The 17910-nt window shown below is 42.9% G+C and overlaps 1 protein-coding gene and 1 long non-coding RNA gene across 2 annotated transcripts in view; one reads left to right on the top strand and one right to left on the bottom strand.

The window, feature by feature from the left end:
* Window positions 1–17910, bottom strand: part of tmem237a (transmembrane protein 237a) — a 37350-nt gene that overhangs the window by 18117 nt on the left and 1323 nt on the right. The window contains 3 exon segments of the mRNA XM_052523269.1: window positions 7561–7581; window positions 7584–7718; window positions 15944–16018. Coding sequence (XP_052379229.1) covers window positions 7561–7581; window positions 7584–7718; window positions 15944–16018 — 231 coding nt within the window.
* Window positions 17630–17910, top strand: part of LOC127931228 (uncharacterized) — a 687-nt gene continuing 406 nt past the window's right edge. Inside the window, exon 1 of the long non-coding RNA XR_008140419.1 lies at window positions 17630–17857. This is a non-coding gene — a long non-coding RNA (uncharacterized LOC127931228). The remainder of the gene's footprint in view (window positions 17858–17910) is intronic.

Genomic DNA, 17910 nt, shown 5'->3' on the forward strand with positions numbered 1-17910 from the left:
GAACATTATGGTGATGTATCTATCAGAACATTATGGTGATGTATCTTAACATTATGGTGATGTATCTATCAGAACATTATGGTGATGTATCTATCAGAACATTATGGTGATGTATCTTAACATTATGGTGATGTATCTATCAGAACATTATGGTGACGTATCTATCAGAACATTATGGTGATGTATCTTAACATTATGGTGATGTATCTATCAGAACATTATGGTGACGTATCTATCAGAACATTATGGTGATGTATCTATCATAACATTATGGTGATGTATCTTAACATTATGGTGATGTATCTATCAGAACATTATGGTGATGTATCTATCAGTACATTATGGTGATGTATCTTAACATTATGGTGATGTATCTAACAGAACATTATGGTGATGTATCTAAACATTATGGTGATGTATCTTAACATTATGGTGATGTATCTATCAGAACATTATGGTGACGTATCTATCAGAACATTATGGTGATGTATCTTAACATTATGGTGATGTATATATCAGAACATTATGGTGATGTATCTATCAGAACATTATGGTGATGTATCTTAACATTATGGTGATGTATATATCTTAACATTATGGTGATGTATATATCTTAACATTATGGTGATGTATATATCTTAACATTATGGTGATGTATATATCTTAACATTATGGTGATGTATCTTAACATTATGGTGATGTATCTTAACATTATGGTGATGTATCTATCAGAACATTATGGTGATGTATCTATCAGAACATTATGGTGATGTATCTATCAGAACATTATGGTGATGTATCTATCAGAACATTATGGTGATGTATCTTAACATTATGGTGATGTATCTATCATAACATTATGGTGATGTATCTATCAGAACATTATGGTGATGTATCTATCAGAACATTATGGTGATGTATCTATCTTAACATTATGGTGATGTATCTATCAGAACATTATGGTGATGTATCTATCAGAACATGAACATGTATGTAATGAAGCAACCAATAAGACTTCATTTTTTAAAAACTGCCAAAATGCAATTAGCTGGAAAACACCATTCTAAACAGCACACCTGGGGAAACACCATTCTTAACAGCACACCTGGGGAAACACCATTCTAAACAGCACACCTGGGCAACACCATTCTGAACATTACACCTGGGAAACACCATTCTAAACAGCACACCTGGGAAACACCATTCTAAACAGACCACCTGGGAAACACCATTCTAAACAGAACACCTGGGAAACACCATTCTAAACAGAACACCTGGGAAACACCATTCTAAACAGAACACCTGGGAAACACCATTCTGAACATTACACCTGGGAAACACCATTCTAAACAGCACACCTGGGAAACACCATTCTGAACATTACACCTGGGAAACACCATTCTAAACATTACACCTGGGAAACACCATTCTAAACAGAACACCTGGGAAACACCATTCTGAACATTACACCTGGGAAACACCATTCTAAACAGCACACCTGGGAAACACCATTCTAAACAGACCACCTGGGAAACACCATTCTAAACATTACACCTGGGAAACACCATTCTAAACAGACCACCTGGGAAACACCATTCTTAACAGCACACCTGGGAAACACCATTCTAAACAGCCCACCTGGAAACCACCATTCTAAACAGCACACCTGGGAAACACCATTCTAAACAGAACACCTGGGAAACACCATTCTAAACAGAAGACCTGGGAAACACCATTCTAAACAGCACACCTGGAAACCACCATTCTAAACAGCCCACCTGGAAACCACCATTCTAAACAGAACACCTGGGAAACACCATTCTAAACAGCACACCTGGAAACCACCATTCTAAACAGCCCACCTGGAAACCACCATTCTAAACAGCCCACCTGGAAACCACCATTCTAAACAGCACACCTGGGAAACACCATTCTAAACAGAACACCTGGGAAACACCATTCTAAACAGAACACCTGGGAAACACCATTCTAAACAGCCCACCTGGAAACCAACATTCTAAACAGAACACCTGGGGAAACACCATTCTAAACAGCACACCTGGAAACCACCATTCTAAACAGCACACCTGGGACAACACCATTCTAAACAGAACACCTGGGAAACACCATTCTAAACAGCCCACCTGGAAACCACCATTCTAAACAGCCCACCTGGAAACCACCATTCTAAACAGAACACCTGGGAAACACCATTCTAAACAGAACACCTGGGAAACACCATTCTAAACAGCCCACCTGGAAACCACCATTCTAAACAGCACACCTGGGACAACACCATTCTTAACAGAACACCTGGGAAACACCATTCTAAACAGCCCACCTGGAAACCACCATTCTAAACAGCACACCTGGGAAACACCATTCTAAACAGAACACCTGGGAAACACCATTCTAAACAGAACACCTGGGAAACACCATTCTAAACAGACCACCTGGAAACCACCATTCTAAACAGCACACCTGGGACAACACCATTCTTAACAGAACACCTGGGAAACACCATTCTAAACAGCCCACCTGGAAACCACCATTCTAAACAGCACACCTGGGACAACACCATTCTTAACAGAACACCTGGAAAACACCATTCTAAACAGCCCACCTGGAAACCACCATTCTAAACAGCACACCTGGGACAACACCATTCTTAACAGAACACCTGGAAAACACCATTCTAAACAGCCCACCTGGAAACCACCATTCTAAACAGCACACCTGGAAAACACCATTCTAAACAGAACACCTGGGAAACACCATTCTAAACAGAACACCTGGGAAACACCATTCTAAACAGAACACCTGGGAAACACCATTCTAAACAGCCCACCTGGAAACCAACATTCTAAACAGAACACCTGGGACAACACCATTCTAAACAGAACACCTGAAACCAACATTCTAAACAGAACACCTGGGAAACACCATTCTAAACAGCACACCTGGGAAACACCATTCTAAACATTACACCTGAAACCACCATTCTAAACAGCACACCTGGGAAACACCATTCTAAACAGCACACCTGGGACAACACCATTCTAAACAGCACACCTGGAAACCACCATTCTAAACAGCACACCTGGAAACCACCATTCTAAACAGCACACCTGGGAAACACCATTCTAAACAGAACACCTGGGAAACACCATTCTAAACAGCACACCTGGGAAAACACCATTCTAAACAGCACACCTGGAAACCACCATTCTAAACAGCACACCTGGAAACCACCATTCTAAACAGCACACCTGGAAAACACCATTCTAAACAGCACACCTGGAAACCACCATTCTAAACAGCACACCTGGAAACCACCATTCTAAACAGCACACCTGGGAAACACCATTCTAAACAGCCCACCTGGGACAACACCATTCTAAACAGCACACCTGGAAACCACCATTCTAAACAGCACACCTGGGAAACACCATTCTAAACAGCACACCTGGGACAACACCATTCTAAACAGCACACCTGGGACAACACCATTCTAAACAGCACACCTGAAACACCATTCTAAACAGCACACCTGGAAACCACCATTCTAAACAGCACACCTGGAAACCACCATTCTAAACAGCACACCTGGGACAACACCATTCTAAACAGAACACCTGGGACAACACCATTCTTAACAGAACACCTGGAAACACCATTCTAAACAGCCCACCTGGAAACCACCATTCTAAACAGCACACCTGGGACAACACCATTCTAAACAGCACACCTGGGACAACACCATTCTTAACAGAACACCTGGAAACACCATTCTAAACAGCACACCTGAAACCACCATTCTAAACAGCACACCTGGACAACACCATTCTAAACAGCACACCTGGGACAACACCATTCTAAACAGCACACCTGGGACAACACCATTCTAAACAGAACACCTGGGAAACACCATTCTAAACAGAACACCTGGAAACCACCATTCTAAACAGCACACCTGGGACAACACCATTCTAAACAGCACACCTGGGACAACACCATTCTAAACAGCCCACCTGGGAAACACCATTCTAAACAGCACACCTGGGACAACACCATTCTAAACAGCACACCTGGGACAACACCATTCTAAACAGAACACCTGGAAACACCATTCTAAACAGCACACCTGGAAACCACCATTCTAAACAGCACACCTGGAAACCACCATTCTAAACAGCACACCTGGGACAACACCATTCTAAACAGCACACCTGGGACAACACCATTCTAAACAGAACACCTGGAAACACCATTCTAAACAGCACACCTGGAAACCACCATTCTAAACAGCACACCTGGGACAACACCATTCTAAACAGAACACCTGGGACAACACCATTCTAAACAGCACACCTGGAAACCACCATTCTAAACAGAACACCTGGAAACCACCATTCTAAACAGAACACCTGGAAACCACCATTCTAAACAGAACACCTGGGAAACACCATTCTAAACAGAACACCTGGAAACCACCATTCTAAACAGAACACCTGGAAACCACCATTCTAAACAGAACACCTGGAAACCACCATTCTAAACAGAACACCTGGAAACCACCATTCTAAACAGAACACCTGGAAACCACCATTCTAAACAGAACACCTGGAAACCACCATTCTAAACAGAACACCTGGAAACCACCATTCTAAACAGCACACCTGGAAACCACCATTCTAAACAGACCACCTGGAAAACACCATTCTAAACAGCACACCTGGAAACCACCATTCTAAACAGCCCACCTGGAAACCACCATTCTAAACAGCACACCTGGAAACCACCATTCTAAACAGAACACCTGGGACAACACCATTCTAAACAGAACACCTGGAAACCACCATTCTAAACAGCACACCTGGAAACCACCATTCTAAACAGCCCACCTGGAAACCACCATTCTAAACAGCACACCTGGAAACCACCATTCTAAACAGAACACCTGGGACAACACCATTCTAAACAGAACACCTGGAAACCACCATTCTAAACAGAACACCTGGAAACCACCATTCTAAACAGAACACCTGGAAACCACCATTCTAAACAGCACACCTGGAAACCACCATTCTAAACAGAACACCTGGGAAACACCATTCTAAACAGCACACCTGGAAACCACCATTCTAAACAGCCCACCTGGAAACCACCATTCTAAACAGCACACCTGGAAACCACCATTCTAAACAGCCCACCTGGAAACCACCATTCTAAACAGCACACCTGGAAACCACCATTCTAAACAGAACACCTGGAAACCACCATTCTAAACAGCACACCTGGAAACCACCATTCTAAACAGAACACCTGGAAACCACCATTCTAAACAGCACACCTGGGACAACACCATTCTAAACAGAACACCTGGAAACCACCATTCTAAACAGCACACCTGGAAACCACCATTCTAAACAGACCACCTGGGGAAACACCATTCTAAACAGAACACCTGGAAACCACCATTCTAAACAGAACACCTGGGACAATACCATTCTAAACAGAACACCTGGGACAATACCATTCTAAACAGCCCATTTCTCTCCTGTTGCCACCATGTTGTTGTCATGTTGTGTTGCTGCCTTGCTGTGTTATGTGTTGCTGCCTTGCTGTGTTGTTGTCTTAGGTCTTTCTGTAGTGTTGTCTCTTGTCATGATATTTAGTCTTATATTTATATATTTTTGTATTTTTTTATTTTAAATCCCAGCCCCCATCCCCACAGGACACCTTTTTTGCTAGGCCGTCATTGTAAATACTGACTTGCCTAGTTAAATAAAGGTTCAATAAAAAATTAAAAAATATATACCAGAAAGCCTGAAATTGCCACAGAGGAATCGAGAATCATTAGCTTCTTTAATAAAATGTGCTGTGGATTGTTTCAGATCATAAGCTCGTAGGCCTCTGCCTATTTGGGAAGTCCGCAATTTGGGCAGCACGCGTGGCAATAAGACTCGCTGATTATTGAGTTGCGGATGTCACATTTCAAATCAAATTTATTTATATAGCCCTTCGTACATCAGCTGATATCTCAAAGTGCTGTACAGAAACCCAGCCTAAAACCCCAAACAGCAAGCAATGCAGGTGTAGAAGCACGGTGGCTAGGAAAAGCTCCCTAGAAAGGCCAAAACCTAGGAAGAAACCAGGCTATGAGGGGTGGCCAGTCCTCTTCTGGCTGTGCCGGGTGGAGATGATAACAGAACATGGCCAAGATGTCTGTGAAAAACATCTAAGATATGTGAAGATAACGTGGCTCGAGCATCATTTAAAATGTTGAGACAAGAAGAAAGGGAGAGGTGTGTGTGTGTCTCTCTCTCCAGAATGTGCTCCACCGTCTCCAGCCAATTCGTGGGCTCTCATTGTTTGCCCGTTGATTGTAGATTTTGATCAATTCTCCATTACGTCACCAGGACTAAACATACCATTAACCCCAGTCATTTGGTTACATTCTTTTCTGTTAATGCATGTATTAATTACAGTAATCTACCGTTCTCATTCTCTCAGTGCTAACGTTGTTTGTAGCGTTCACAACCACCTACAATTGTAAGAAACAAGTTTTGTTTATTTCATAACCATAATTTACGAATCTCCCCCTTCAATAATCACCCGTCTTCAGTGTGAAAGAGTTGCATTGGTCCAAACACGACAAGATAGACTATCATTGGTCCAAACACGAAAAGACAGACTATCATTGGTCCAAACACGACAAGACAGACTATCATTGGTCCAAACACGACAAGACAGACTATCATTGGTCCAAACACGACAAGACCGACTATCATTGGTCCAAACACGACAAGATAGACTATCATTGGTCCAAACACAACTAGACAGTTGTGAAGAGGACACGACCACACCCACCTAACCCTAACCCTAACCCCCCAGGAGGCTGAAAATATTTGTCATGGGTCCCAGATCCTCAAAAATGTATACAGCTGCACCATCGAGAGCATCTTGACTGGCTGCATCACCGCTTTTCATGGCAACTGCTCGTCATCCGTCCATAAGGCACTACAGAGGGTAGTGCGTACAGCCCAGTACATCACAGGGGCCGAGCTTCCTGCCATCCAGGACCTCTATACCAGGCGGTGTCAGAGGAAGGCCCAAAAAATGGTCAAAGACTCCAGCCACCTTCTCTTTGCTACCGCACGGAGCGCCAAGTCTAGGTCCAAAAGACTCCTTAACAGCTTCTACCCCAAGTCATTACACTATTTGCATGTTTTACACTGCTGCTACTGCTGCTATGCATAGTCCCTTCACCCCTAGCTACATGTATATATTATTACCTTGACTAACCTGTACCCCTGCACATTGACTCGGTACCCCAGGTATATAGCCTCGCTATGGTAACAGAACCTAGGGTAACAGTAACAGAACCTAAGGTACGAGGGTAACAGTACCTAGGGTAACATAACAGAACCTAGGGTACTAGGGTAACAGAACCTAGAACCTAGAGTAACAGAACCTAGGGTACTAGGTAACAGATCCTATGGGAACATAACTTAGGTACTAGGGTAACAGATCCTAGGGTAACAGAACCTAGGGTACCTTGGGTCTGAGCTTTCTTTTCTTCTTCCTCTTCTGTGGTGGGACTTCCTGTGGTTCAGGGGTCAGAGGGATCGTCTCTGACTGCCTCCTACTGGCCAGTCCCTCCATCTCAATACCTGGCTCTGGAGGGCTGCCTGGGTAGCAGACAGCAGAACACACTGAGGAGGACACTTAGTTCAGTATACAGACATGAGTTGGCAAAAGGTTACCAGTAAAGTTCAGTATACAGACAAAAGGTTACCAGTAAAGTTCAGTATACAGACAAAAGGTTACCAGTAAAGTTCAGTATACAGACAAAAGGTTTTGTGACAACTTTTAGAATTTGTTGGATTTTTTATAACATGTAAAGTAAATTTAAAAAATAATACATTAATATTAGTATACAAAATAGAATGACAAAACTGTCAAACATGATCCTGAATATAACCAATCCACTTAGTGTTCATGTTTAATATGTTTCAGCATGAAATATCATATCAATGTTTACACACTTTTATTTATTTTAACTAATACGTTGCCGTTGATGATCTGTTTTTGCTGGAGTCAATAGTTGGAGGAGTTCAGAGTTCATTGAAATGATGTCATCCCAGCAAACCGGGAACATTCCCATGACATTAGTTAATAAGATTCCCATTAAGTTCTAGTTAGGGTTTATGTAACACTGCGATGATAACATCACCTACTTCTACTAATTAGCTGCTCAACAAAGACTTTAACTAGCTGAATCAGATATATTAAATTGGGGTTGGACTGATAACCTATAGGACAGTAGATCTCCAGGAAGAGGGTTGGACTGATAACCTACAGGACGGTAGATCTCCAGGAAGAGGTTGGACTGATAACCTACAGGACAGTAGATCTCCAGGAAGAGGGTTGGACTGTAAACCTACAGGACAGTAGATCTCCAGGAAGAGGGTTAGACTGAAAACCTACAGGACGGTAGATCTCCAGGAAGACGGTTGGACTGATAACCTACAGGACGGTAGATCTCCAGGAAGAGGGTTGGACTGAAAACCTACAGGACGGTAGATCTCCAGGAAGAGGGTTGGACTGATAACCTACAGGACGGTATATCTCCAGGAAGAGGGTTGGACTGAAAACCTACAGGACAGTAGATCTACAGGAAGAGGGTTGGACTGAAAACCTACAGGACAGTAGATCTCCAGGAAGAGGGTTGGACTGATAACCTACAGGACAGTAGATCTCCAGGAAGAGGGTTGGACTGCTAACCTACAGGACAGTAGATCTCCAGGAAGAGGATTGGACTGAAAACCTTTCAGGACCGTAGATCTCCAGGAAGAGGATTGGACTGAAAACCTTTCAGGAGCGTAGATCTCCAGGAAGAGGGTTGGACTGAAAACCTACAGGACGGTAGATCTCCAGGAAGAGTGTTGGACTGATAACCTACAGGACAGTAGATCTCCAGGAAGAGGGTTGGACTGAAAACCGACAGGACAGTAGATCTCCAGGAAGAGGGTTGGACTGATAACCCACAGGACAGTAGATCTCCAGGAAGAGGGTTGGACTGAAAACCTACAGGACAGTAGATCTCCAGGAAGAGGGTTGGACTGAAAACCTACAGGACAGTAGATCTCCAGGAAGAGGGTTGGACTGATAACCTACAGGACAGTAGATCTCCAGGAAGAGGGTTGGACTGAAAACCTACAGGACAGTAGATCTCCAGGAAGAGGGTTGGACTGAAAACCTACAGGACAGTAGATCTCCAGGAAGAGGGTTGGACTGAACCTACAGGACAGTAGATCTCCAGGAAGAGGATTGGACTGAAAACCTTTCAGGACCGTAGATCTCCAGGAAGAGGGTTGGACTGAAAACCTTACAGGACCGTAGATCTCCAGGAAGAGGGTTGGACTGAAAACCTTACAGGACAGTAGATCTCCAGGAAGAGGGTTGGACTGAAAACCTACAGGACAGTAGATCTCCAGGAAGAGGGTTGGACTGAACCTACAGGACAGTAGATCTCCAGGAAGAGGGTTGGACTGAAAACCTTTCAGGACCGTAGATCTCCAGGAAGAGGATTGGACTGAAAACCTTTCAGGACCGTAGATCTCCAGGAAGAGGGTTGGACTGAAAACCTACAGGACAGTAGATCTCCAGGAAGAGGGTTGGACTGAACCTACAGGACAGTAGATCCCCAGGAAGAGGGTTGGACTGAAAACCTACAGGACAGTAGATCTCCAGGAAGAGGGTTGGACTGAAAACCTACAGGACAGTAACTCTCCAGGAAGAGGGTTGGACTGATAACCTACAGGACAGTATATCCAGGGTTGGACTGTCATTCTCCATTCATTTGGATTGTAAACATCTCACACCACACAGCCATTGATTCAGAATATAAGTTTACTGTGACCTGTAATGAGAACATCATCACACATAACATAATGCTAGATTTTCCATTTAGTCCTTTTTCTCCCCAATTTCATGATGTCCAATTGTTCGTAATTACTATCTTAGTCTCATCGCTACAACTCCCGTACGGGCTCGGAGAGACGAAGGTCGAAAGCCATGCGTCCTCTGAAACACAACCCAACCAAGTCGCACTGCTTCTTAACACAGCGCATCCAACCCGGAAGCCAACCGCACCAATGTGTCGGAGGAAACACCGTGCGACCTGCACTGCACCCGACTCACATTTTGAATGCATAGCAGGACAGGAAATGGTCCAAGTCAAACACTTATCAAGAGAACATCCCTGATCATCCCTACTGCCTCTGATCTGGAGGACTCACTAAACAGAGAACATCCCTGGTCATCCCTACTGCCTCTGATCTGGAGGAATCACAAAACAGAGAACATCCCTGGTCATCCCTACTGCCTCTGATCTGGTGGACTCACAAAACAGAGAACATCCCTGGTCATCCCTACTGCCTCTGATCTGGAGGACTCACAAAACAGAGAACATCCCTGGTCATCCCTACTGCCTCTGATCTGGAGGACTCACTAAACAGAGAACATCCCTGGTCATCCCTACTGCCTCTGATCTGGAGGACTCACAAACCAGAGAACATCCCTGGTCAACCCTACTGCCTCTGATCTGGAGGACTCACTAAACAGAGAACATCCCTGGTCATCTACTGCCTCTGATCTGGAGGACTCACTAAACAGAGAACATCCCTGATCATCCCTACTGTCTCTGATCTGGAGAACTCACTAAACAGAGAACATCCCTGGTCATCTATACTGCCTCTGATCTGGAGGACTCACAAAACAGAGAACATCCCTGGTCATCCCTACTGCCTATGATCTGGAGGACTCACTAAACAGAGAACATCCCTGATCATCCCTACTGTCTCTGATCTGGAGAACTCACTAAACAGAAAACATCCCTGGTCATCTATACTGCCTCTGATCTGGTGGACTCACAAAACAGAAAACATCCCTGGTCATCCCTACTGCTTCTGATCTGGAGGACTCACTAAACAGAGAACATCCCTGGTCATCCCTACTGTCTCTGATCTGGAGGACTCAGTAAACAGAGAACATCCCTGGTCATCCCTACTGCCTCTGATCTGGTGGACTCAGTAAACAGAGAACATCCCTGGTCATCCCTACTGCCTCTGATCTGGTGGACTCACTAAACAGAGAACATCCCTGGTCATCCCTACTGTCTCTGATCTGGTGGACTCAGTAAACAGAGAACATCCCTGGTCATCCCTACTGCCTCTGATCTGGTGGACTCACTAAACAGAGAACATCCCTGATCATCCCTACTGTCTCTGATCTGGAGGACTCACAAAACAGAGAACATCCCTGGTCATCCCTACTGCCTCTGATCTGGTGGACTCAGTAAACAGAGAACATCCCTACTGCCTCTGATCTGGTGGACTCAGTAAACAGAGAACATCCCTGGTCATCCCTACTGCCTCTGATCTGGTGGACTCAGTAAACAGAGAACATCCCTACTGCCTCTGATCTGGTGGACTCAGTAAACAGAGAACATCCCTACTGCCTCTGATCTGGTGGACTCAGTAAACAGAGAACATCCCTGGTCATCCCTACTGCCTCTGATCTGGTGCTCAGTAAACACACATGCTTCATTTGTGTGCCGCAGGGCTATCCGTACATTAAAATAACAAGAAAACGGTGCAGTCTGATTTAAAAATGATTTATAGTTTTACTTTTGATACTTAACCTCTCTTGGGTAAGGGGCAGTATTTTCACCTCCAGATGAAACGTGTGCCCAAAGTAAACTGCCTGTTACTCAGGCCCAGATGCTAGGATATGCATATAATAGAAAACACTCTAAAGTTTCCAAAACTGTTAAAATAATGTCTGTGAGTATAACAGAACTGATATGGCAGGCAACTACCTGAGAAAAATCTATCCAGGAAGTGGAATTATTTTCATGTGGCTGTTTTTCAACTCAATGCCTATAGAGAATCCAATGGGGTAGCAATCAGATTGCAGTTCCTGTGGCTTCCACTAGATGTCAACAGTCTTTAGACATGGTTTCAGGCTTTTATTTTGAAAAACGATGAGTTAAAAGCCATTTTGGTCAGAGGACGTATGCAGACCTGATTTGCGCACGGTTTGTTATTTTTCCTTTCTATTGAAAACCGTATTATCCGGTTGAAATATTATTGATTATAAAGACAGACAACCTGAGGATTAATTATAAACATTGCTGGTACTTTTAGTATGTATTCGTCTGCATGTTGTGACCGCCTTGGAGCCATTGGATTACTGAACAAAACATGCAAAAAAACTGAGTTTTTGGGACATAAAGAGGACTTTATCGAACAAAACAAACATTTACTGTGTAACTGCGAGTCTTGTGAGTTCAACCATATGAAGATCATCAAAGGTAAGTGATTACTGTAGCACAGTTGGTAGAGCATGGCGCTTGTAACGCCAGGGTAGTGGGTTCGATTCCCGGGACCACCCATACGTAGAATGTATGCACACATGACTGTAAGTCGCTTTGGATAAAAGCGTCTGCTAAATGGCATATATTATTATTATATTATTATTGATTAATTTTGTCCCTATTTCTGACTTTATTGACTCTTCCACTTTTTTTTTTACATGGGGCGCTGTCCTCAGATAATCGCATGGTATGTTTTCGCCGTAAAGCCTTTTTGAAATCTGAAACAGCAGCTGGATTAACAAGAAGTTCATCTTTAAGCCGATGTATAACACCTGTATTTTTTATGAATGTTTATTTTGACTATTTCTGTATTTTGAATTTGGCGCTCTGCAATTTCACGCTAGCGTCCCACATACCCTAGAGAGGTTGTAAGCAGATTTGATCAATTCCATTTACTTTTGATACTTAACTATCTTTAAAACTAAATACTTTTAGACTTTTACTCAAGTAGTATTTTACTGAGTCATTTACCATTAAGGTATCTTTACTTTTACAGAAGTATGACAACTGGTTACTTTTTCCACCATAAATAAAATAAAATCACTCTGGACTGTCCACATTTAAACTGTGTAACTAAATTCAGTCAAATCGGGGAGTTATTTGTGCCAGAAGGGCGTAGGCCTATATGGGCACGCTGAAGGCAACGGCCCCAACCACTACACCACCCCAGGCCACGATTGAACTCAAATTTGACCTTAGTATACACTTGACGTATATGTTGTAGCCTAGTGGAGACCAATATCTATCTTGTGTTATAAAACTACGGTTGTTGATGTGCATGGCTGCATTTCAGATTTTGTTTTAATGACATTTGAATGTTGCAGTAGTAGGACCTAGCGTTTGAGTGAGCGAGAGACAATATTATTTTGACAACAGGCCTGATGACTAGACATCCTCCGCATGGAAAGATAACTGCTCATTTTCACGAATTGACGAGGCTCGTTTGAATTTCCTGATGCAACAGGAAAATTCTCTGTGACAAAAAAGAGTGATCACGTTACGATCTAACATCTGTAGAATAATTCGCACAACTGTACAGTATTTTGTGAACATGTTTTTGTGATGTCCCAACAATGTTCTCAGCAGACTGTTCCCACAAATGATATTACCAAACGAAGATAAATGACATAAAACACAATGGAAAAATACTTTTGGAGTACCTTAAATTATATAATGTGCAGAAAACTACATTTATGGCCATTGTCCATTGAAGTTGATGGGTCATTTATAACTAAATCTTTAGATATTGACAATCATTTCAATGACTATTTCACTAGGAAAGTGGAAAAACTCAAAGTTTGTTTAAAAGAAAGAGAAGGATTGCTGAGGTGGCAGGTAGCCTAGTGGTTAGAGCGTTGGGCCAGTAACCGAAAGGAAAAATTATTGTTTTACAGTCAAAAATTTGGACACACATTCAATGGTTTTTCTTTATTCGCTAATAGTGAAGATATTAAAACTATGAAGAAACCAAAAAAAATATTAAACAAATCAAAATATATTTTATATTTGACATTCTTTAAAGTAGCCACCCTTGATGACAGCTGTGCACACTCTTGGCATTCTCTCAACCAGCTTCATGAGGAATGCTTTTCCAACTGTCTTGAAGGAGTTCCCACATATGCTGAGCACTTGTTGTCTACTTTATATTCACTTTATTCAGTCCAACTCATCCCTAACCATCTCTTGCCGGCTGCTTTTCCTTCACTCTGCGGTCCAACTCGTCCTAACTCATCTCAGTTGGTTTGAGGTCGGGTGATTGTGGAGGCAAGGTCATCTGATGCAGCACTCCATCACTCTCCTTGGTCAAATAGCCCTTACACAGCCTGGAGGTGTGTTTTGGGTCATTGTCCTGTTGAGGAACAAATAATTGTCCCACTAAGCGCAAACCAGATGGGATGGCGTATCGCTGCAGAATGCTGTGGTAGCCATGCTGATTCCATGTCACTAACACACCTCCTCCTCCATGCTTCACGGTGGGAACTACACATGCGGAGATTATCCGTTTACCTACTCTGCGTCTCACAAAGACACGGCGGTTGGAACCAAAAATCTCAAATGTGGACTCATCAGACCAAAGGACAGATTTATAATATATAATATAATAATATATGCCATTTAGCTGACGCTTTTATCCAAAGCGACTTACAGTCATGTGTGCATACATTCTACGTATGGGTGGTCCCGGGAATCGAACCCACTACCCTGGCGTTACAAGCGCCATGCTCTACCAACTGAGCCACAGAAGGACCACTACACCTGTCTAATGTCCATTGCTCGTGTTTCTTGGCCCAAGCAAGTCTCTTGTGTCTGTTACTTGAACTCTGTGAAGCATTTATTTGGGCTGCAATTTCTGAGGCTGGTAACTCTAATGAATCTGCAGCAGGGGTAACTCTGGGTCTTCCTTTCCTGTGGTGGTCCTCATGAGAGACAGGTAACTCTAATGAACTGATCCTCTGCAGCAGAGGTAACTCTGGGTCTTCCTTTCCTGTGGTGGTCCTCATGAGAGACAGGTAACTCTGGGTCTTCCTTTCCTGTGGTGGTCCTCATGAGAGCCAGTTTCATCATAGCGCTGGATGGTTTTTGCGACTGCACTTGAAGAAACTTTCAAGGTTCTTGACATTTTCCAGATTGACTGACCTTCATGTCTTAAAGTAATGATGGACTGTCATTTCTCTTTGCTTATCTGAGCAGTTCTTACCATAATATGGACTTTTACCAAATAGGACTATCTTCTGTATACCACCCCTACCTTGTCACAACACAACTGATTGGCTCACAAATGAACTTTTAACAAGGCAAGTTCCAGGTGACTACCTCATGAAGCTGGTTGAGAGAATGCCAAGAGTGTGCAAAGCTGTCATCAAGGCAAAATGTGGCAACTTTGAAGAACCTCAAATATAAAATATATTCTGATGTGTTTCACCCTTTTTTTGGTTACTACATGATTCCATATGTGTTATTTCATAGTTTCAATATCTTCACTATTATTCTACAATGTAGAAAATAGTTTTAAAAAATAAAGAAAAACCCTAGAATGAGTAGGTGTTGTAAACCTTTTGACGGGCAATATCAACAATATATATCAGCCAGGTACAGATGACCATAAAGGTAAACTATTGAGCAGACTGTATTGCCACCCATTTATATCATTAACCTAAAGGAGTGTGTCCCCACGGGAAGTTAAAAAAGGAATTCAAGTGCCTGAAAATAGTAAAGCACCCTTTGTTGACTAACAGCCATCCAATCGGATTGCTTCCTGCTCTTAGTAAAATGGAGAGAATTGTCTTTGACCAAAATGCAATGCAATTTTTTTCAGAGAACAAGTTAACGACTTACTTTCACATAGAGAAGGGCAATCAACGTGCACCGACTCAGATGATTGATGATTGGTTTTTTTTTTTTTTTTACCAAAACAGAGGCGGGATGTCCACTTTGTTATTGTTTCAATTGCAGATTGTCCCTTTAATCAGAGTATATATTCTTTATCAGCCCACCCACCTTCTGGGTCCTCCACATCACCGGCTTCCTTCTTCCATTTCTTCTTCTTGGTTGATTTGGTGATTGGCATCACGTCTGGATGGATCAATCAAACAATGAAGTTCATTGATCAAACGTTTAATAAGGTTTAAGTAGCTATCTCTCATTAACATATCTCTCATTAACACATCTCTCATTAACATATCTCTCATTAACATATCTCTCATTAACACATCTCTCATTAACACATCTCTCATTAACATATCTCTCATTAACATATCTCTCATTAACATATCTCTCATTAACATATCTCTCATTAACATATCTCTCATTAACATATCTCTCATTAACACATCTCTCATTAACATATCTCTCATTAACATATCTCTCATTAACATATCTCTCATTAACATATCTCTCATTAACACATCTCTCATTAACACATCTCTCATTAACACATCTCTCATTAACACATCTCTCATTAACATATCTCTCATTAACATATATCTCATTAACATATATCTCATTAACATATCTCTCATTAACATATCTCTCATTAACACATCTCTCATTAACACATCTCTCATTAACATATCTCTCATTAACATATCTCATTAACATATATCTCATTAACATAAGGTATCTGAGGGCATCTCTCATTAACATATCTCTCATTAACATCTCTCTCATTAACATGAGGTATCTGAGGGCAGTGACACAATAGACCTTGCAGACACCTGAACACACTAAACTAATGTCTATGCAGTCAATCTACACTGAGTGTACAAAATATTAGGAACACCTTCCTAATATTAAGTTGCACCCCTGAACTTTTGCCTTCAGAGCAGCCTCATTTTGTCCGGGGTCATGGACTCTACAAGGTGTTGAAAGCGTTCCACAGGGATGCTGGCCCATGTTGACTCTACAAGGTGTTGAAAGCGTTCCACAGGGATGCTGGCCCATGTTGACTCTACAAGGTGTTGAAAGCGTTCCACAGGGATGCTGGCCCATGTTGACTCTATAAGGTGTTGAAAGCGTTCCACAGGGATGCTGGCCCATGTTGACTCTACAAGGTGTTGAAAGCGTTCCACAGGGATGCTGGCCCATGTTGACTCTACAAGGTGTTGAAAGCGTTCCACAGGGATGCTGGCCCATGTTGTCTCTACAAGGTGTTGAAAGCGTTCCACAGGGATGCTGGCCCATGTTGACTCTACAAGGTGTTGGCGTTCCACAGGGATGCTGGTCCATGTTGACTCTACAAGGTGTTGAAAGCGTTCCACAGAGATGCTGGCCCATGTTGTCTCTACAAGGTGTTGAAAGCTTTCCACAGGGATGCTGGCCCATGTTGACTCTACAAGGTGTTGAAAGCGTTCCACAGGGATGCTGGCCCATGTTGTCTCTACAAGGTGTTGAAAGCGTTCCACAGGGATGCTGGCCCATGTTGACTCTACAAGGTGTTGAAAGCGTTCCACAGGGATGCTGGTCCATGTTGACTCTACGAGGTGTTGAAAGTGTTCCACAGGGATGCTGGTCCATGTTGACTCCACAAGGTGTCCAAAGCGTTCCACAGGGATGCTGACCCATGTTGACTCTACAAGGTGTTGAAAGCGTTCCACAGGGATGCTGGTCCATGTTGTCTCTACAAGGTGTTGAAAGCGTTCCACAGGGATGCTGGCCCATGTTGACTCTACAAGGTGTTGAAAGCGTTCCACAGGGATGCTGGTCCATGTTGACTCTACGAGGTGTTGAAAGCGTTCCACAGGGATGCTGGTCCATGTTGACTCCACAAGGTGTCCAAAGCGTTCCACAGGGATGCTGACCCATGTTGACTCTACAAGGTGTTGAAAGCGTTCCACAGGGATGCTGGTCCATGTTGACTCTACAAGGTGTTGAAAGCGTTCCACAGGGATGCTGGCCCCATGTTGACTCTACAAGGTGTGGAAAGTGTTCCACAGGGATGCTGGCCCATGTTGACTCTACAAGGTGTC

The sequence above is a fragment of the Oncorhynchus keta genome, chromosome 7, assembly GCF_023373465.1.
Source record: "Oncorhynchus keta strain PuntledgeMale-10-30-2019 chromosome 7, Oket_V2, whole genome shotgun sequence".
In the NCBI taxonomy this organism is placed as follows: domain Eukaryota; kingdom Metazoa; phylum Chordata; class Actinopteri; order Salmoniformes; family Salmonidae; genus Oncorhynchus; species Oncorhynchus keta.